Raw genomic sequence first — 20,752 nt, 5'->3', positions numbered from 1 at the left:
AGAGTGCTAGGGTTACAGGTGGGAGCCACCGCGCCCGGCCCCCAGGCACCCATTTTTAAAAACAAGATGGCAAAGCTACCTCATATAACAGCAGTTTTGGTCACTCAGTTACCAAAGGGGTTTCCTCTGGTAACTGAGTCTAAGGCAGCCCAACAAAAATGAGTTCCAGGAGGGGCTCACCTTGAACACACACAACCCTGATTTAAACTATTGTTCCTGAAAGCGTTTATAAATCAGCTTTTACTTATTTATTTATTTTGCTTTGCAAAGATTTTATTTTTTCTTAACCTGTGACTTTTTTTGTTAACAGTTTTTTTCTCACAAGCAAAAATTTTAATTTTTTTTCTTTTAATTTCAGCATATTACGGGGGTACAAATGTTTAGGTTATGTATATTGCCCTTGCCCCACCCGAGTCAGAGCTGCTACAAATCAATTTTTAAAGACCAAATCTTTAAATTATCCAATTCTGTCTCATATGACTCCATTAAAAAAATCTTTTAGTAAAATGCAGAAAGTATCCTCTTTCACCCAATGGCCAGTCCAGCATCTAAAGATCATTCCCGCCCCGAGACCAAACAGCTGGTTAGACCACTGCATGCACACGGGAGAGAAGGGTGGAGCGCTAGGCAGGGCTTGAGGCATGCAGGGGGCAGGCAGGGCCACAAGGAGAGTCCCTCCATCTGAGCACTCCCCTTCGGTCAGAAGTTGGGGCCGGGCTCGGAGGAAGCACACCCGTGGGCTCACTGCAGCCGTGTCTCAGGCCAGGCCAGCGGGGGGCTGTGGGGTACAGGAGTCTCCCCCCCACAGGCACAAAGAGCGAGCCAGGCACTAGTCAGTTACCTATTCATTTCAAGATCATTCAGGCGCGCAGAAAGATCCTCAAGGCGGTTGATTTGTTTGTGGCACTGGCTACAGTAAAACTCAAAAGCCTCATCAGTGAGGATGCTGTGCAGCTTTGCGGCCAGCGGGTCAGCGCTAGAGAGACGAGAGGCATCAGCTGAGGAGAGCAAGGGCCTGGCAGGTCACCTGCGACTCCTCTTGAGGGGTGAGGAGGACAGGACAGGACATGACAGGACAGGGGCTGAACAAAAACACGTGGGAAGAGAATTCGCCGTGGGATGTGCTGGCTCTTACTTTTGACTGCGGTGAGCCCGCAGCCCTCCAGCCACCTCTGGGAGCCTACAGCATACACCCACTAGCAGGAGCAGGTCCTGCACACATGCTCCTTCCTGGTCAGGTGCACAGAAGAAAAGAGGTGTGGCCGAGAGCCTCATTGTAAAACAGAAGGCCCTTCTTTAAGGTAAGTGACTGAGCATGCTGCTTTCTCCTTGGCCCAAAACACATCAATGCCTCAACGTGACAGCAAAGAATGTCCCCCGGTCGAGTTTCAGTTACTGCGCTGTGTTAATAACTGCTCTAAAAACCACCAGTATCAAAAACTGTGCATGGATGATGAGTCAACAGTAGTTTTGTGATTTTTAAGACCTGCATTAAAAACTCAGAATTTTAATTTCTGGTGATGCTAGCTAACCTCCTCGATCCCCAGCTTGACCCTGTGGGCTCCAGTGCGCTTGGCGGCTGTGACGTTCTGCTGCTGGGAGAGAACAGCCAATGGTGGCCTCGTCCCTGGGGCAGCAGGACCCACAGGCTGTTGGAAACCATTCGGAAATTCAATTTAAAGAAAGGTTAAAAGCGAAACATAAAATATAGCATAGAGTTACACTTTAGACAGAAAACAATGAGAACACTGGACAGAAACAGGGACAAACCAAACAAATTGGAAGAGATTACCAAGACAGGACAGAGACCAAGTTTGAGAGACCCAAGTCCTCAGTCATTCTGTGGATGTCACCCTAAACATACAGTCCAGAGAGGAAAGCTGCCAAACAAGGCGCTGCCTCTGCAGACTGCCTGCACCACCTTGCGCACCCAGCTCCCACGGACAATTGCCAGGAACCGGCACACTGGACCCCCGTCTGCCTGTGCAGCGGACGGGCAGCTTTGGGGCGGGCACGTGGAGCAGGAAGGGAAAGAGGATCTGCCAGGCAGATGGCCGGCTCGGCTCGGGGGATGGCCCCTCTGGCCACTGCCCTACACCAAGTCTGCTGGGCCTCCCAACTGGTGGGTAAAGGAAGAATCTTGGGGTTGCTGCGAGCGGATTCTGAACTCTACAGTGACTCCCACTCACAGCCTAAGAGCACGTGCAGCTGAGAAAGCACCAGCTCTGCAGGAGCGAGCACCTCCTCTTTAGACATCGCAGGTCAGTTCATTCAGACCAGAACTTGAGGACGGTTTGGGGACGTCAGGTAACTACAGGAAATGCATAGAAGACTCGCTGTGATCCTAAAGCCTCCCTCAGAAGTCTGCCATGGACCACATTGCGATTCATGACAACAGCTAGGAACCCAAAAGCTCAGCTGCCCAACACGGCTGTGTGTCACAGGTTCAGCTGGGGCCTCAGAGATTTGGAGTGATCTGGGAATATAACTAGATGAGAGGAACTTCAACCAATTTTTATCCAACTCTAAATTTTAAATTTTTGAATGTTGTGTATTTAATTACACTACATCAAATAAAGCAAGTCCTCTCTTAAAAGTTTATGAACCAAAAGGGAAACATCCTCGTTAACTAAACGTGGGCAGGCGAGGGAGGAGCGTACAGAGTGTGGCCACCTCACCTGGGGGTGAGGAAGGCAGGGTCGCTGCAGCCGAGCTGCCCGCCGCATGGTGTCTCCAGAGACAGCTCTGTCTCGCTGCCCTCACCGTAGTCCTCAAAATGCTCCTCCCCACCAATGACTGTGACAACAGAGTGGCCACGTAGGTGGGACCTGCCAAGGAAAAACAGAGATGACACATTGTGGTTAAGGTATGGAGTGGTGCTTCCCAGCAAGAATGTGCTACAAGCCACACACGAGCTCGTATGTCATAGGAGCCACGTTAAAAAAAAAAAAAACAGGTGAAATTGATTTTTTTAAGAGACAGTCTGGCTGTGTTGCCCAGCTGGTCTCGAACGCCTGGGTTTAAGCCTTCAGCCTCCAGAGTAGCCGGCACTATTGGCATGAGCAAACACGCCGGCTGTGAAATTGATTTTAGCAAAGTATTTTACTTAGCCCAATATACTCAAAATATCATTTCAAACACGTGAGACTTTTCACATCGGCTATTTTGCAGTGAGTGTGTGCTGCACACCTGCACGTCTCTGTCTGCACGGGCCTTTCTTCAAGTGCTGACGCCGGACAGCACAGGAGTCCACACAGACCAGCTATAGGCCCAGCCCCTCTGACTCTGCTTTAGGGAGCTGCTGTCCTCGCACAGCCCTGACCAATGGAGTTCAGACATCTGCATTAACGTGACACTTGGAATAGCAGATCCCAACTACGAAAGGGAAGGGGTTTCCCAGCACCCGTCCTTCCCGACAGGAGAGCGACTCCTCCACACCCGCTTTCTGGGACACAGAGCTCCAAGGCCAGGCACTCAGGCAGAGGCGCCTGGGACGCTGAGCTGGGCCTGGCCAGCTCTGTGACTCCCAGGGGCCACGGAGAGCAGCAGCTGTGCCCTCCAAGCTCCTATGCATTCCTGGTCCTCGTGGGAACCTGCTCCTCAGGAAGGGAAGGGCCTCGCAGAATGAGGTGGCTCCCCTCGTCTGGGGGAGGTCGGCAGTTGGGATGGCCACGGCTAAGAAGTTCCACCTTCACACCCACTAAATATGCACGTCACTGACCAGTCCTGAGGCAACTTAAGGACGAATCACAAGGTCTTAAACACATGTGCTTTCAGTGAAAATGACAGCATTGTGTGCTACTGACTTGGTATAGTCTGAAACAAGCTGGCTGTCAGCTGTTTGCAATCAGCCCCCGTCCCTCACGCAGGGACAGGAAGAATTAATGCCTTCTGACAGTCACCATGTTAAATCAGGCTGTTTTACAAGAAGTCCTGTTTCTCAGGGTTAGGCACTTATTTTACCAACACACTCAGGCCCTGTGACAGAAAACTGCCCTCAGAGGGGAAGAGAATCCTGAGAGGAAAACACTCGTGGCTCCAGCAGGCCAGGAACCCCCCCTGCTCCCCCGTGGTGGGGCCACGCTGGGGACAGACCTGGTCCCCCTCGAGCAGACGATGAGGGACTCGGCGCCCTCCCTTCCCCTCCCCTCCCCACGGGGCAGTTTTTCCTACGTCTGACGGAACCGACGAGGGCCACATGCATTGTGTCTGGAGACCGAGGCCCAGACCGCACAGCTGCAGCTCCGCAAACCCGAAGTTCCTCACACGGACACACTTCCCACACCAAGTCCACAGAAATGGGGTGACATCTACTGATAATCGAATCCTGCCCACTAATAAGCTTTTCAAATTATCTGCCCCCTAAAAGATTTACACTTCTTAAAAACTAGTGAGAAAACAGAAAATATTTCTCACATAATGTCTGTGCAGCTTTATGCTCAAAACCAAAAACAGTAACTACCCAAGTGCCCATCAACAATAGAATAAATTTTAAAGTTTCGGCATATTCATACAACAGAATACTCTAATAATAATAAACAGTGAATGATTTACAACTATGTGCAACAGGGAAGAATCTCATACCCTCAATATTAAGTGAGAGAATCTAAAAAGACACACTCCACGGAAGATGCAAAGCCAGGGAGAGAGCTGTCAGAACAGAAAGGACACACTGTGTGCTCCATCCACGGAAGATGCAGAGCCAGGGAGAGAGAGAGCTGTCAGAACGGAAAGGACACACTGTGTACTCCATCCACGGAAGACACAGAGCCAGGGAAAGAGAGAGCTGTCAGAACAGAAAGGACACACTGTGTGCTCCATCCACAGAAGACGTAGAGCCAGGGAGAGAGAGCGCCTGGCTGCCTGGGAGGAGGGAGGAGGGAGGAGGGGCGCTCTGGTGCCCCTGTGTTTTTCTCTTGGCCTGAGAACCTTTCTCTTGGAGAACGGGAGTGGTCAGTCTGAAAAATCAGCTGGCCGTGCACTTATGGCATGCTCACCTACTTGTAGGTATATTACAGTTATTGAAGAGTAAAAAGCCAAAAACTGGGAGGGCAAACCAAAAACGAAATGAAATAAAATAAGCAAAACAAAATAAAAACCACTTCCAAGCCTGGTAAACATGGTAACTTCCCAAGTAGTTCAGGGTAAAACCAAAAGCTCTTGTTTGGGTCCCTATGGGCTACCAGGCACCTCCCTGATCCTACCTCCTGCCTCGATGCTCCCCCCTTCCCTCCCCTTTAACCCTAATTAGCTCCCAAAGACATCCTGAGGGCAGCGGAGGGGACAGGACAGAGGGGAATGTGGTCTGGCCCAGGGTGCCGCAAGGATGAACAGGGTCAAGATGGTGCCAGAAGACAGTCACTGAACATGCTGCCGCCTCGCTCTGGTTTTGGGAACTGTGCTGACAAAATCCAAACGCCTGAGTTAAAGTTTTCTGGCTACAATTTCTATCTCTACAGCCTAAGAAGTACGCGACACTTATAACCACAGTCACTTGCTGTGGCAGGAGGAGTTCTCCTGACAGGGAAGTGAGGGGGACAGGGAGGCTGCTCAGGGCAGGCGGGTGGGCTCTTCCAAGGAAGGTCATGAGCAGGGCCCAAGCCCCACCCACATCCCGTCCCCTACCCAGCCACGAAGTGGATTCTAAACGAATCTGACAGCCACTCCTCCAAGAACCAAAGGGCCCACCAGACAGGTCCACATGGTGCGCACTTGCCCAGAGGCGGTCTCCAGGCAAGCGGCAGGGGTACAGACCTGCCTGGGAGCAGCAGCAGAGCACCGTGGTCGGGCTCCTCCATGGCGTCCAGGCACTCAGAGGGCACGGCCGAGCCACCCGCACTGTCCACGTCCCCTTCGGGCTGCAGCTCAGGGTGCACCAGGGTGCTTGTGTCCTCGTCAGTGAAGGTCTCACACTCGCTGTATGTGCTCTCGGAGCCCATGTACGCACTGTCTGTCACCTCGTTGGCCTAGGAGAGAGCATGCCGATGGTCAGTCTGGGCACACGCTGGGACGGGAACCAGGACACTGCTGCACGTCACGCAGCCGACAGAGGGCTCAACAGCATGGGAAGTCCCGATTACTTCTGAGCAGAAACGTTAGCTTAGAAAAAAAATTCTGTATTTTTTAAAAATGAAAAATAGGCACATGTCCGAGAGTAAGAAAAAATTACTTGGAGTAATTGTCAAAGTTGGTTAAAAAATATACCTAAAACAGATACAAAGCATCCCAACATCATTTGATGAATCCAGCAGAACTACTATCTGTGGCTTCCAACACTGGAATTATTAATATCCAAGGAATTAACATTCAATAGTGTGAGAATGTGCCTTTTCAAATTAAAAAGTCACAATCAACAGCTGTTATATGTGTTCAGGCTATACTGCTTTGAAATTCAAATTGAAGGTCTCACCTCGAAATACTCATTAATCAATTATTTAACCAATCAATTTTACTGACTGGTTAAACGTCAGCCTTCCCAGACACATCTTTGTTTTCACTCCCATGCACTTAGCAACTAGCACAGGGCCCAGCGTATGGCAGATAGGAAATATACGTGTAGACTGCAAAAATGAACAAAAAACTGAAGAACCATTAAACGGGACATTTTCAATTTATGATCTCAACTTTAATTAAAATGAAATTGCAGGTTAGAAAAATTGGCCAATGTTTCAGGCTCAGAAGATTCTGAGGTTAACAATTTGCAAACAAATCAGATCTCCAAAAAGTTGCAGTTCCAGCAGGAAGGCGACGCCCTTTGTACTCTGGTCTGGCGTCACATGCAGTGAGGAGAGTGCGCTCAGACTGGTGCTCAGACCGCGAGGGCTGGCAGAGGGCCTCGCCCCAAGCAGCACCCACCGGCCTCATCTGCAAAGACTCGAAGGGCCTGGTCTGAGCTGGCAGGAGCCTGGCGTGGCCGATGAGAGGCCAGTTTCACGCTTGGTCCACTTACTAAAAGCTGTGTGACTTTAGGTGGAGTCCTGTTGCCTGTTTGTCAAACAGGGGCTATAAATACTGATCTCACAAGGTAGCAGCCTTATGGAATCAAGAGAGACAACACAGTCAGGTACTTTCAAAGTAGGTAAGTAAGATCGCAGGGTACATGTGGGTGGAAAATCCCTGCCAGCTGTGTGTAAAGCTAGGATAAAATAGGGAAAAGCATGCAAGGTGTTCAATTAAGTCACTCTATTTCCAAGGAAAAACCCAATTCCCTAGAATTTAAGGAAGTAATTCAAGAAAACTAATTCATAAAAGGCATTCACTTAAAAATCTGAAACCAGGAAATCACTTTAAGAAACACTAGCTCAGCCAGGTCCAGTGGCTCATGCCTGGGAGGCTGAAGCAGGAGGATGGCTTGAGCCCGGGAGGTGGAGGCTACGGTGAGCTGGTGATCGTGCCACTGCACTCCAGCATGGTTGACAGAGCAAGACCGGGGGTGTGGGGACATCAGCTCAGTTTTATTCATTGTTACTGAGCCACTCTCTCTCCAGGACCCACCACCCAGCGCAGGGCTGGCTCTCAGCTGGCCGGTGGGAACCAGTCGGCACGCACTGGCATGGCCAGAGCCACAGGCCGGGATATGCCGGAGGAAAGGCACAGCATGGCAGGACCCAGACCCAAAGCAAACCCCTGCCAGGCAGAACACACAGGCACAGGGGACGTGTCGCCTCTGTCTCCAGCTAAAGATTCACTGAGCACCAGGAAGATCCCACAGACTTCTAGGAAGTGTGACTATTAACAACAGCAGCAAAGACCAGGTCCACAATCTGGCACGTAGCCAAAGATGTCCAGAAGAACACTGCTCCTGGCTGCGAGGGCAGTCCCACGAGACCCCCCAGCCCTCACCAGGCAGGCCCAAGGCCACCCAGATGTCACCAGGGTCTGCTCCTCCCGTCCCTCAGAGACATTTCCTGTGTGTAGCAGAACGTGACTCGAGGTCAGCTTTTAAAACAGCCAAAGAGTTGGTACTTCTAACAGATGCCCAGCGCTCTTCTCTGGCCAGCGTAGATCCTGTGTCCCCAACCAGCAGCTCAGACGTTTGTGAGACCTGTGTACTAAAACAAAATCTTAAGCCCCTACCAGCCAACCAAATGGACCTCCTCCTGGCCAAGGAGATCCCCCCAAAAAACAAACAAAAACCCTTAAAGCTGAGTTGCCGGCCGTGAGCAGAAGGGAGGTCGGACATGCCTAGTTGTGCCCTGTCGCTTTCTGAGTTATTCTTTGTAACAAAAAGATGCAAAACCATTAACAAGCCCAAGGCCATGTAAGAAAAAGGTCATCAATTCACTTAACAGATCATTTGAGTCTGGGTATATGGCTGGTGGCCTGTCTCTGATTAACTGACATCCTTATCTTAAAATGTTCCAAGCCTTTACACAAAGCTTCATTTCTTTAACCAATTACCAATCAAAGACTCTTTAAACCCACAAAGAACCTGCAATCTCCCACTTCAAGATGTCCTGACTTTCAGGCCCAAAACAACACATGCCTTTCACGTGTCCACTACAACCTCACGTGCAACTCCTGTCTCCCTGAGATGTATAAACTGTAACCCAGCCAAGGCTCCTCGGGCATGGTGCTGTGGGCCATAGTTGCATATATTCGGCTCAGAATGAACCTCTTTAAATTATTTTACAGAGTTTGGGCTCTTTTCCATCGACAGAACAAACTTACACTTGCTTTCTCTCAAACATAGGTCTCAGGACGGGGACAAGGACCAGGCAATGGAGCCTGCAGCCGAGGACGGCCCTGTGGGCGGAGGCTGGGAGCTGCAGCCTGACCCCTCCGTGGAGCTTAGACAGGGTGGTCCACGTTGGAAATAATTCTCCACTTACACAGGAACAACTAGGAGAAGGCTACGTAAACTCGGACTCCCGTAAGTCAGAGGCTGGGGCACCCGCCAGGCCCTGCAGTCACACACTCCCCCACCTTCACGCCTCATTTCCAAAGTAAGCCCGGCTCCTCCCTGCTGTGTGGGGTGACTGGAGTCCATCGCATTAACAGAGCACACAGAGACCACAGCTGCGCACCCCTCATGCCTTCATGTTTGCACTCGCCCTATTTGCTCCAACTCAACCAGCGGGGCCGTGGAGGTCCCACCCCACACCACTGCAGTAAACACTCGGAGATACCTGCTGGGCCGGGTGGTAACGGCCACTGGAGGCCCCCCGGGGAGAGGCACATGGTGCTCCGAGAGCGGGCTGGGGAGCTGCCCCACTGCCCAGCCCCTGTCTCAGCCATGCCCTCCTGAGCTGGTTCACAGCTCGGCTGCTACTGGCCAAGGCCGAGCTGTGTAAGTTGTCGGTGAGCCGGGTGGTTTTCCAGCGCAGTGAGGTAAACCGCCTGCCTTTCGAGAGAGACAAACAATCATCTTAGAGCACAGTGCGAGTTCGCTCACAGGCTACTGGATAAGCAGCCACTGCGCTGACAGCAGCTCACAGACTCACCCCACCAGTTCATGCTTGCCAGCCACACCGGACATAGCTTTGCCCAGAAGCCAACTCTTAAAATTTTTACAAATTACAAATGTCAAGATGAACTCACTTGAAAATCAAAGTGCATCTTAGAAACCTCTTGCTACATATTAACATTACATTCACTAGTTAACAAGTGCTCTAAGTTGCCAACAAACAGAGAACAAAGCCATGTTCGGAGCCATCATCAGTAACTCAAGTGTGGCCAACGCCAGCTGGGTCATGGTTCTTCCTCCCTGACCCTTTCGTCTCCACAAAACAGAGAACGGTGGGCCCAGTGCAGGCCTGTGTCTCTTCTTACCCTCAACGCCAGGCGGGGGCGGCCGGCACGCGGGCTCCCAGGGCGTGCTACCTGCTGGAGACGGCCTCCCCTGGCAACTCCGTCGGGACCGAGTCACTGGCTTTTCTCAAAGAACAACGACACCTCCTTCCTATTTGCTGGTCCCGCTGGGATTTCTGCAAAGACTCTGTGCTCACCTGAGGCCCATCACCACCCAGGAGAAAGTTTAACTGCTCCCCGACACACTCTGTTAAACCTCCGCTGGTGCTGGCCAGGGAGGGGAGGCAAAGTTCAGGAAGTGTCCTTGCTGGTTCTAACAAATAGTTAGTCAGGGCTCAAAACAGAGAGGCTTTTGTTTCTGACTTTCTGATAACAGTCTGTACAAAAGACATATTTCCCCATCATTTCACTAAGGCAGCTCTTTTCTCCAGACACCACGGGTAGTGGGAGAAGAAGGAAGGGAGAGAGAAAGCACAGCAGGACTCCGTGGGACACACTTCACCTTTATTTGCACCTGTTCTCTCTGTGACTACCCATGGCCCTTCCCGAAACCCCAATAAATGCCCACCTACCACCCTGCAAGCTGCTCCGCAGCCCCCTGCCTAGGTTTTTAGACAGGAGCCTGCTTCTCATCACCGTGCCCACAAACTCAGTGGCAAACCTCATCCCCTCTGCGGCGCTTCCCCTTCTCACTCAGAGATCCCTCCCGTTCCCACCTGCAGGCCAGGAGGACCACAGGGAAAACGTCGGGAAACCCACTAAAACGTCCTTGGCAGGACACTGTAGCTCATCAGTAAGTGGCAGCACATGTTACACGCAGCCAGCACGGTGCTTGAGCACTATAGTGTCACCAGTCTAAAAAAAAAATGGGTTCTGGGCTCACGCCTGTAATCCCAGCACTCTGGGAGGCCAAGGCAGGAGGATCACTTGAGCTCAGGAGTTCGAGACCAGCCTGGGCAAAAGTGAAACTCCATCTCTACCAAAAATAGAAAAAATTAGCTGGGCGTGGTGGCCACGCCTCTAGTCCCAACCACTTGGGAGCCAAGGCAGGAGGATCGCTTGAGCCCAGGAGTTGGAGGCTGCAGTGAGCTAGGCTGACACCGCTATACTCCAGCCTGGGTGACAGAGCGAAACTCTCTCTCAGGGGGGAAAAAAGGGGTTCTGACTAGAACCCATCCCATCAGAAAACCAATGAAAGGTTTACTCACCTCTGAAGGTCCCCAGTGGAGAGCCTCCACACGTCGTATCTGGATGGAACACATACATTCTCCAGTCCTATTTTTATCAGACATTTTAGGATTATATGATGTAAACGTATTTTTTAAAAGAGGAATCTTTCTATAAGTTTCACAGTGTCTAGTTTCACTCTCCTGAAAATTACACCCAAACCTCAAAAAGCAAGACATGGAAGGGTGTTAAACGCATGTTACTGAGAAGCTGATCTGTAAAGGCTGCACACTGGACGCCCCAACTCTATGCCGTTCTGGAACAGGCAGAGCTGCGGAGACAGCAGGAAGATCAGTGGTTGCCAGGGGCTGGGCTAGGGGACTGACTCTGTGGGGCCCCAGATTTTTAGGACAGTGAAACTCCTACGTGATAGTCTAATGGTGGAGCTAAGCCACCGTACATTTGTGAAAACCACAGAATGTTCAACACCAAGAGCAAGCCATGGACTTCAGTTATCAACAAAGTATCGACATTTTATTTGTAAACAACCCATCGCACCAACAGGACTCAAGACGTTCACCACAGAGGAAGCTGTACAGGGTGCCCAGGAACACCCTGTACTATCTGTTCCGTTTTCTGTCAGCCGAAAACCACTCTAAAATATGAACCTTATTAATTCTTTTTAAGTAGCAAAAACTTAAAAAGAAATGTTTCTTTCATTCTAAGAAAGAAATCAGGATCTAAAAATCTACGAAGCAATCATTCTTTGAAACGTTGGGGTCCCGCCACCTCTGGACAGTAACAAGTGTGAGGCTTGAGCCCCACAGGCCGCAGGCAGGGTGGGCCGTGAGGGGTCTGCCTGCCTGGGGCAGGATCTGCTACACTGTCCAGGCCTCGGGAGGCAGCCCCAACCTCGGAGCTGGGCTCTCACCCTTCCAGACCAAGCAAGTTCTCGGCAGGGCTGGGTCCTTTCTGCGGCTTTCAGGGAGGTCACGGCCTCACCTCTACAGCTCCTGTGAGCCCCAGAGCCCCTGGCTGTGGCCATCCATCCTCATATCGCCTCCCCTCGTGCCTCTTCCCCTTTTCCAGGGATGCCTGTCACTGGATTTAGGGCCCACCTCGATCCAGCACGATCTCATCTGAGATCCTTAACAAATTACATCTGCAAAGACCTTTTTCCAAATAAGGTCATGTTCACAGGTTCCGAGGGGACATGTCTTTTGCGGGGCCACCCCTCAGTCCGCTGTACCTACCCACGCGTAGACCATAAAAAATCAACGTACTGCCCTGGTAGAAATATGCAAGGAATAACCAGGAACACTCGTGAGGAAGAGCGGGCCCCGCACGCTCACCTGGGAGCACGTACTCCCAGACACGCCCGACCATGAACGCTCTTCCTTTGACTGAGTTACATTCCTGGAAAATTCACAGTGGCCTAAACCTGTGCAGAGCCTTTGGCCTGGGCCCTCCTCATGTCCTGGAGGCTGTCTTTGCACAGGCGGGGTCCTGTGCACTGCAGCCCCGCCTCCCACCACACCGCCCAACACCCAGTCACGCGCATCATGAGCCGAGAAAACACAAGGTACAACCAGACATGGGCCAAGTCCCTGCCCTCGGGAGCTTGGGACAAAGCAATGGGGGACGATCGCTCCCCAGTGGGGCTGGTACTGGGAGGCGTCTGTTGCAGAAGTGATGGCCGCCAGTCAGCAGGTGAGCCTGGTTATCTGAAGGGTGATTAGTGCCTGGGGAAGGTTCTCAGAGCAGGGACGTGAACCACCAGGGAAAGCAGCTGGAGCCTGTGAATCCCAAGGGGCGCTAGGGGCACTAGCACTCAGACACTATGTAGAACTGCCCCGTGCAACCCCCCCACTTCAAGCCGGCTCACGAACAGCCCAGCCCTGCTTCCTATTCCCTCCCTGGGAGGCAGGGGGCTGACCAGGGCTGGCGGCTCCCACCTCTACCTTTTTGTGAAGAAGAAAATGTTCCAGATCCAGCCGCGTGGCTCTCCTGGCATCTGACCCCTCCCTAGAAGGGAGGCTGTGATTACAGTAGCCCGTCCCCCACAGCTATGCCGCCAGGCCTCCTCCCCAGCTGTGGGGAGGACGAGGGACCCACACGTCACCACGACAAGCCCGGCTGCATCTGGGAGCGTAAGTGGAGGAGGGACAAGCAGGAGGCAAATGTTAGTCAAATGTCCCCAAACACAGAAAATCACCTCAAAATTGGCAAAAGGAAACCTCACAAGTCCTCCATTCTGCCTTTGCTTGGCAGGCCGGTAGCAGGTGACCATGGCATCCCGACCACCCACCCTTGGACCAACAACAGGATCAGGGAAGCCTCCTGCCCAGGCTGGGGCTGCATGTGGGGCGGACACTTGCCAACCTCCTGCCACAGCCACCATCCCCCAGAGCCCAGGAACCCCCAACCACAGAGACCCCCAACAGTATATGCAGGGTGGGAGACCCCCACCCTTTAGGCAAGTTTCTACAATAAAGAGAACACAGCCCAGGGGGTGCCTACAGGAAGCAGGATTCGAGGTGTATAAGGAGGGGGTGTCAGATCTCACAGGTGGAAACCACTTGCCTCATAGGTGACAAAGTCGTCAAACTCATCGGGACAGGCCAGGGGCTCCTCGTCCTCGACAGGTGCGACGCCGCCATACACCTGGCCATCAGGACCTGTGGGAAGAAGACCCTGTGCTCAGCAAACCACCCAGAGCCATCCAGTGAGGTCAAGGGTGAAGGTGCATGACTGGCAGCCCCGGGAAGGAAGAATCCTGTGGGAGCTGGGGGTCCTGGGGGGTCACAGGAAGTGAGGGGTAAGGGTGAGAAATCCAGGGGAAGAATCGCTTCCTCTGTGTGAACAGTGCTTCCTGCCAAGACTCTGGGAGCTGGTGCACAGGTAGGATAAACTTTTTATTTCTTTTTTTCTGTTTGTTTGTTTTTCCCCACCTCTGAACTTTCTATTTCTTTTATTTTTTTTTTGAGACAGAGTCTCACTGTGTTGCCCGGGCTAGAGTGCCATGGCATCAGCCTAGCTCACAGCAACCTCAAACTCCTGGGCAGCTGGGACTACAGGCATGTGCCACCATGCCCAGCTAATATTTTCTATATATTTTTAGCTGTCCGATTAATTTCTTTCTATTTTTAGTAGAGATGGGGTCTCGCTCTTGCTCAGGCTGGTCTCGAACTCCTGAGCTCAAGCGATCCTCCTGCCTCGGCCCTCCCAGAGTGCTAGGATTACAGGCGTGAGCCACTGCGCCCGGCCTCTGCCCCACTGTTAATGCAACTACTTACCTAAAATATGCCAGTTACAAATCACCTATCAGTCACTCACTCAACACTTTTAATATAATCTAATCTAAACTTCTTTAAAAAGTGAGACTCTGCCAAGTCTTCTGAGGGCCAAGCAAGGCACCACTGCTGATTCCATATTGCTCTGCAGTCATGGGTGAGGCCCAGACGCCAAAACCCCTCTGGGCTTCTGTTTTAAGAATCCTAAGGACTTTGGCTGCTGTTTGCACCATCTTCCCAGAAGGTGGCTGGATCAGAGTGGCTGGGAGTGCGGAGCGTCTGAGCGTGGCCCTGCTGACCCCCCAGGCTGGACCTGCACCTGCTGCCCACCAGGCAGGCTGTGGGCGGAAGCCCCTGTCTTAGAGGTTTGGGTCTTTACTGCAGATGAACTGCAGTGGAACTATATGCTGTTACTGATGGGGGGAGATGGCCGTAGACAGAACTTTCCAGTTTCTGGAGCAAGGAAGTGCGGGAGGACCAGCGATTCCAGGGCAGTCTGAGGCTGAATGCACACTCGGTAAAAGGCTAGACTATCTCTGGCCAATTTTTCCACCACCAAATGTTAACACTTTTGCTTGCACTTCCAAAAACTGAAACACAGAACTAAGACTTTAAAAACACGACCAATCATCTCAGACACAGTGGACAAACAATTAAGAGTCTTGCCCTGCATGGCAGAGAGAGATGTGAACGCAGCTCACATTTTTATACTCCTGATAAGAACTAAATACAATGCTTTTATCAGTTTTCTCTATAAAAACTAAAACAATTTTGAATTAAGTGGAAATTTTTAATGTGGATTTATCTTTTTCTTTCAGAGCCTGAGGGAGTGTGTGAGCCAGAGTAATGCCCTATTTGTACCAACTCCCTGTCTCTCATTCTATTCCTGAAATAAGGCCTGTGGCTGTGACAGTGAAGGCTCTCCGCGCTTCCCCACGAACTGGGTCAATGCGTCACACCGTGCTGTGACTGGCTGTCCGCAGCTACGCTGGAGGTAAAATCTGAAGTTGAAGTGCAGTTTGGGTAATCATGTTTTCCTTTCTTTTAAATGCTATGAAATAATTTCACAATCATCTTTGACTTGCTTTTATCCTACTTCCATTCTCCTTTCCTCATGAAACGCAAACGATGAAGTCAAATCACCAAAGAAGAAAAGCAAAGCCCGCAGCCTGCAGCCCAGCACATCAGGGCTCACGGTGGGGCCAGCCCACTCGGGTCCCGCCACCACTTCCTCCCTCAGAGCCCACTCCAGCTCTGTGGTCACTTTGCAGTCCCACCCCTCACATTGGCTCTGAGATGGTCCTGCCGAGCTGGCTCTGAGGCTGAGGGGCCACGCCACAGGCCAGCCTCCCCAGGAGCCTGGGGCTGGGGATGGGCTCATGAGGCCTGCCTCTCCAAGACACGGCCAAGTCCTCTCATGGCATCCACAGCCCAGCTGCACCTGCACCCTCACCTCCACCTCTTGATCCTGGTCTCCCTGGAGCCCCAGATGTGCCAGGGGCAGCCCTGCCTGGACGCGGCCACCTGGGCTGGATGTACTCAGGGAGCCTCCCTAGGCCCCACCCTGCTGTCTGCAGTCTGCCTCCCACTAGGCCAGCTCCCAGGACAGGGGTTCTATGCCTCCCTTCTGTGTCATGACCCGAAGCCTGGAATGGCCACAGCACTCAGTGCACCACTGCTCCATGTGTCCACGTCCGTGGTCCTTACAGGACTCAGCTGTGCCCTCCCACGGCTGCGGCCACCTCCGTCCAGCCTGATTCAAGCTCTCATCCCTGCAGCCTCCCCACAGCCTGCCAGCCTCGGGGCCAGGCCCCTGCCAGCCTTGCCACGGCTCCACCTTTCTCTGGCCCCCAACCCCACACTGGCTACGGACTATCCTCCAGGGTCTACTCTGCATGGGGGACGCCTCCCACAATGCACCCTCAGCATAGCATCGGAGAGGTCAAGCTCAGCCCCTGAGGCTACCTCTGTTCCCAGAATGTTCTCGCCACTGAAGAAACACAGCACCACTTCCCGAGCATCCACAGTAACCCCAGGACTGCCTAGAAGATTTTTAGTTTTAATTAAATCAAAATGGAAATATTACTCAAAAAGAATGTAAAGCTGAGATTTAAAACAACCCCTGTGGGACTCAGCACGGTAGCAGTGCTGGGGTGGAGGCAGGCGCTGGCCAGGGGCCCTGCCTTAGAGGCTCCAGCAATGCAGGCTGCTCCCCAGTTCAGTTCCAGGTGCTCCTCGACAGGCGCCACGGGTGTCACAGCGCAGGCACAAGGCTGCGGTCCTCACAAGCAGGAGGAGCGCCAGGAGAAGGGAGGGCTGGGGCCGCTGGGGGGCTGGGCGGCGGTGGCAGGCAGGCACCGGGAACCAGAGCCCAGAGGCCAAGAGCAGGGCCGGCTCCCCGCAAAGGACAGCAGGGAGGGGACTCTGGGTGCCCACAGGAGACAGCCCACTCTCAGACGACCGTTTTCTCTCGCCAGAGACTGACAAGTATCTGCACACTCCTTCAGTCACTAAACAAGACACATGCGACCCACGAGGCAGCCACAGGTCAGCACTCGGCACCCCCGGCCTGCCAGCTGGAGGGTCCTCAGAGAACGGACGCATCACAGTCTGACGGGGCCTCGCCCACCCGAGGGCACTAGTTTTCTGGGAGGACCTGACTCCTGAGCCCAAGAGCAGGCACCTTCCACGTCAAGACAGCCCAGGAACCCCTAGAGACGAGCCTGCCCCGTTTCACCCTAACTCCCATCTGTCAGAACAGACCAACTACCAGCCCAATGACACGATCATGGACTCTGGACCAGAGAGGGTCCCACGCAGCCCATCTCCTGCTGGCTGCCACCGTGGGCTGCCTCTGGCCTGCGCCCAGGGACCACTGCTCCTCCCAGCCTTCCCCTTGCAGAGCAGTCTGAGTGCTGCAATTGCGCAAATCCAAGAAAAGTCCTGTCTCGACTCCCTGACAGCCACATCCACGGCGTGTGAGACCACCGGGCACCACGGCTCTAGCCTGAAGCTCCTTTGTGCCACCTTTGGTTACAAGCCCAGGGAACAGATCAACTTTTCTCCGCTGACACAGAGACTAGCACACTGTGGCCGGCCAGCCGCTGGGTGTTCTGCGTCCTGCAGCACCCAGTAAATGGGTCACCGTGACGTCTGTAACGAGACGGCAGTAGCAACAAAGAATTACCCGTTCTTGTACAGAACAGAGTCACAGCTCCGCCTCGTGCCATTCCACACGCACACATCACTCCTGCCTGTGCCAGGGAACGGCCGGTGACGCGGCTGGTGGAGACAGAGAGTCCCAGTGCTCCCACGCCACGCCTGTCTCGCCTTCCCTCCACGTGGCCGCACAGCTCCAATGAGCTCTTGAATTCTGGAATTTCCTACTGACAGCCTGTCACATATGTGTAGAATTTAGCACACCTGCCCCATTTTCCCACCCCCATCTCCCAAAATGGTCACCGTCTTTGGTTACATGAATATTCAATGTAATTGCTATGACTATGCAAAATACTGTCCATCACTGGGTCAGGAAGTATTTTAGAAGTACTTCCCTTCTTACTCCATTTCCTGCTTTTCCTGGAAATGGTAACAGGTGTCTCCTGCTTGGCCTCTGGAACCCATCATCCTTCCAGCCCCAAACTCTCGGGCAGAGCTGGGAGAGGTCCCCAATGACCAGCTGGTTCTGGGGGTCCCCAGGAGCCATGGCTATCAGCCTAGAATAGCCGTCCCCAACCTTTCTGGCACCAGCAGCTGGTTTTAAGGAAGACAGTTTTTCCACAGTGTGGTAGGGGTGGGGGGCTCAGGCGCTGACCTGAGAGATGGAGAGTAACTGCAAATAAATACACTCTCGCACCTGCTGCTCCCCTTCCGCTGTGGGCCACACACCCCCCCCAACACATTTCTAAGTTTCATGGAAGACAACCTTTCCACGGATGGTGGTGTGGAGCTCTGCAGCCCAGGGGTCGGGGACTGCAGGCCTAGAAGCCCACATCCAGCCAATCTGTCACTTAAGAGTGAAGACAGGCCAGGCATGGTGGTCCCACCTGTAGTCCCAGCTGCTCGAGAGGCTGAGGCAAGAGGATCGCTTGAGCCCGGGAGTTTGAGGTTCGCAGTGAGCTATGATTGCACCACTGCACTCCAGCAACAGAGTGAGACTCTGTCTCAGAAAAAGAGAAGTTACCTAAACCTTCATCCTTTTGCACAAAGGTTTCTGTAACAGCTCTGTGAGAATTCTGGCTCCTCAGCATCCAGTGCCCTTGGTACCTGCTGAGCAGATTACAGCAGGTGCTCACTCCAGGCCTTCAGACAGTCTGGTTCTCCTCACATCACTTCCTTGGGCCATGGCAGCGGTTCCCCTGACCCCCAGGGACAGCTTGGTCCTCTTGCAGCTTCCATTGGTTAACTCTGGGGAAATTCTAGGTATAGGCTTTTTTCTCTTAGTTTTAAAAATCCATTATGATTTCTCCTTTGGTTCACCAATTATTTAAAGGCTATCTTAATTTCTAAACGTATTCTAAAATCTAGCCATTAATTTCAAGCCTAGCTGTGTGCATAATTGAGAATACAATCTTCACAACATCGATTCTTCGATGTTCATCGAGTTTGCTTCATGGTCTGACAGCTGGTCAGGGTTTTTTTGAGACAGAGTCTCCCTTTGTTGCCAAGGCGAGTGCCGTGACATCATCGTAGCTCACAGCAACCTCGAACACCTAGGTTCAAGCGATCCTCCTGCCTCAGCCTCCTGAGTAGCTGGGACTACAGGTGCTTGCCATCACGCCTGGCTAATTTTTTGTTTCAATTTTTAATTGCCTGGCTAATTTTTTCTATTTTTAGCTGGTCAGTTTTTATACATGTGATGTGCAGGCTTGAAAGAATGTTTCTTCTCTGTCGATGCACAGTTCAAGTGTGTGCTAGCTAGAGACTCACCCATGTCTGCTACCAAGTGGTTGCAGAGAGGAGAGAGGCCCCTAATGAAGGTGGTGTGAGCTTTTGTTTTGTATGGATTTATTTTGTCCTCACTTTTTTTTTTTGGAGACTGGGTCTCCCTCTGTTGCCCAGGCTGGAGTGCAATGGCATGATCATAGCTCACTTCAACCTCAAACTTCTGTGGCCTAGATGACATTTAAAATCCCATATCTACTCTCAAAAAGTTACTTAAGGGTTACAACTTATCACTTGGACTCACAGAGACAGAGCTATGCCAGCCCCAACTTGCTGTCCCAGCCTGGAGGCTCAGGTTGGCTGATCATCCTCTTCTTCACCTAACACCAGGTGGAGCTGCTCACCTCCCACCCCTGGCCAATAACCTCCTCAAGGGTCACCAGCCACCCACTCTCTCTGCCCCTGTGCAGGTCTCACGCCCCTGGGAGGTCGTCCATATCCCCCTCAGCCTCCAGGGCCTGCAGTGTGTCTCTCCACTCTTGTCCTGGGAGCCCCGCCCCCACCTCCAGCTTGTCACACAGGCTAGCTCTCCCCACCTCAGGACGGCTCCCTCACCTGAGCCAGGTATCCTTCACCTAACAATCATGCTTTCCTTTCTCCTCCCACCCCTCCGCAAAGAGGGCTGCCTGCCTAGAGCTGGCCTGTGCAGCTCTCATCTCGGCCCCTACCTGCCGCACAGACAACAGCGGCACCTCACCCATCTGTCCTCTCGCCACTGCCCACTGGCCTCTCTCCGATGCTGGTTCACCAGAGTCCCCAAGGCTGAGATCGGTGCCAGGGCCATGCTGGTCCCACGGCATGTTTGTGGGTGAAAGAACAGCAGTAAACCAAGGGTAATAATAGGTGACAACACATAGAACGTTGCCCAGAGCCATCTGAGGACAGGTATTTTAGGAAACCCAGCACCTAAGTGACACTGTTGGGCAATAATTTTGGGGAGGGGAGAGATAAGGCCGCTGCACAGGAGAGCTCAGGTCCAAGGGCATCCCTCCACCTGACCACACCCCTGCAGGTCCCAGCTGGGGTCCTGTTCACCTATAAGTGCAGGAAGGAGGGAGGGGGCTGACACCGCCCCCCACAACACCTGGCCTAAGAAGGGAAGGCCCATTCAGAGCTTCAGAATTTGACTGAAGGAAGGCAGTGTAGGGTGAGTGCTAAGAGTGTAAAATGGCATGGCCACATTGAGGAACAGTGGTGGTTTTAAGAAACTAAGTTTACACCCCCGTACATGACCAGCAGTCCCACTCTGAGACAAGGGCCCGAAGGACGTTTTCACATGCGTCCACACAAAGACTTACACTTTTTCTTAGAAGCTTTATCCATAATAGGCCCAAACAGGTGTCCATCACCAGGAGAGTGGATAAATAAAATACGGCACAAGCACACAGCAGAACACCACTCCACATCAGAAAAAGCAGATCACTGATGTGTGCAAACCACAGGGATAAATCTCAAGGACATCACGTTGGGAGCACATACTGATCATTTTATTTACGTGAAGTTCAAGAGAGGTGACAGATATCAGAAAGAAGGTGCCAACAAGGCCGGGCGCGGTGGCTCACGCCTGTAATCCTAGCACTCTGGGAGGCCGAGGCGGG

At 52.5% G+C, this 20,752-nt stretch overlaps 1 protein-coding gene across 1 annotated transcript in view; it reads right to left on the bottom strand.

Annotated features, from left to right (window-relative positions):
- Nucleotides 1-20,752, bottom strand: part of RAB11FIP3 (RAB11 family interacting protein 3 (class II)) — an 86,904-nt gene that overhangs the window by 20,195 nt on the left and 45,957 nt on the right. Inside the window, exons 3-6 of the mRNA XM_012659631.1 lie at nucleotides 13,501-13,595; nucleotides 5,755-5,966; nucleotides 2,679-2,828; nucleotides 842-976 (exon numbers count right to left, since the gene is read on the bottom strand). Of these exons, the coding sequence (XP_012515085.1) occupies nucleotides 842-976; nucleotides 2,679-2,828; nucleotides 5,755-5,939 (470 nt within the window). The 5' untranslated portion in view covers nucleotides 5,940-5,966; nucleotides 13,501-13,595. The remainder of the gene's footprint in view (nucleotides 1-841; nucleotides 977-2,678; nucleotides 2,829-5,754; nucleotides 5,967-13,500; nucleotides 13,596-20,752) is intronic.

The sequence above is a fragment of the Propithecus coquereli genome, unplaced genomic scaffold, assembly GCF_000956105.1.
Source record: "Propithecus coquereli isolate 6110/MARCELLA unplaced genomic scaffold, Pcoq_1.0 Scaffold621, whole genome shotgun sequence".
NCBI lineage: Eukaryota > Metazoa > Chordata > Mammalia > Primates > Indriidae > Propithecus > Propithecus coquereli.
The sequence above is the reverse complement of the archived record's forward strand: the minus strand, read 5'-3'. Positions and strand labels throughout refer to the sequence as shown.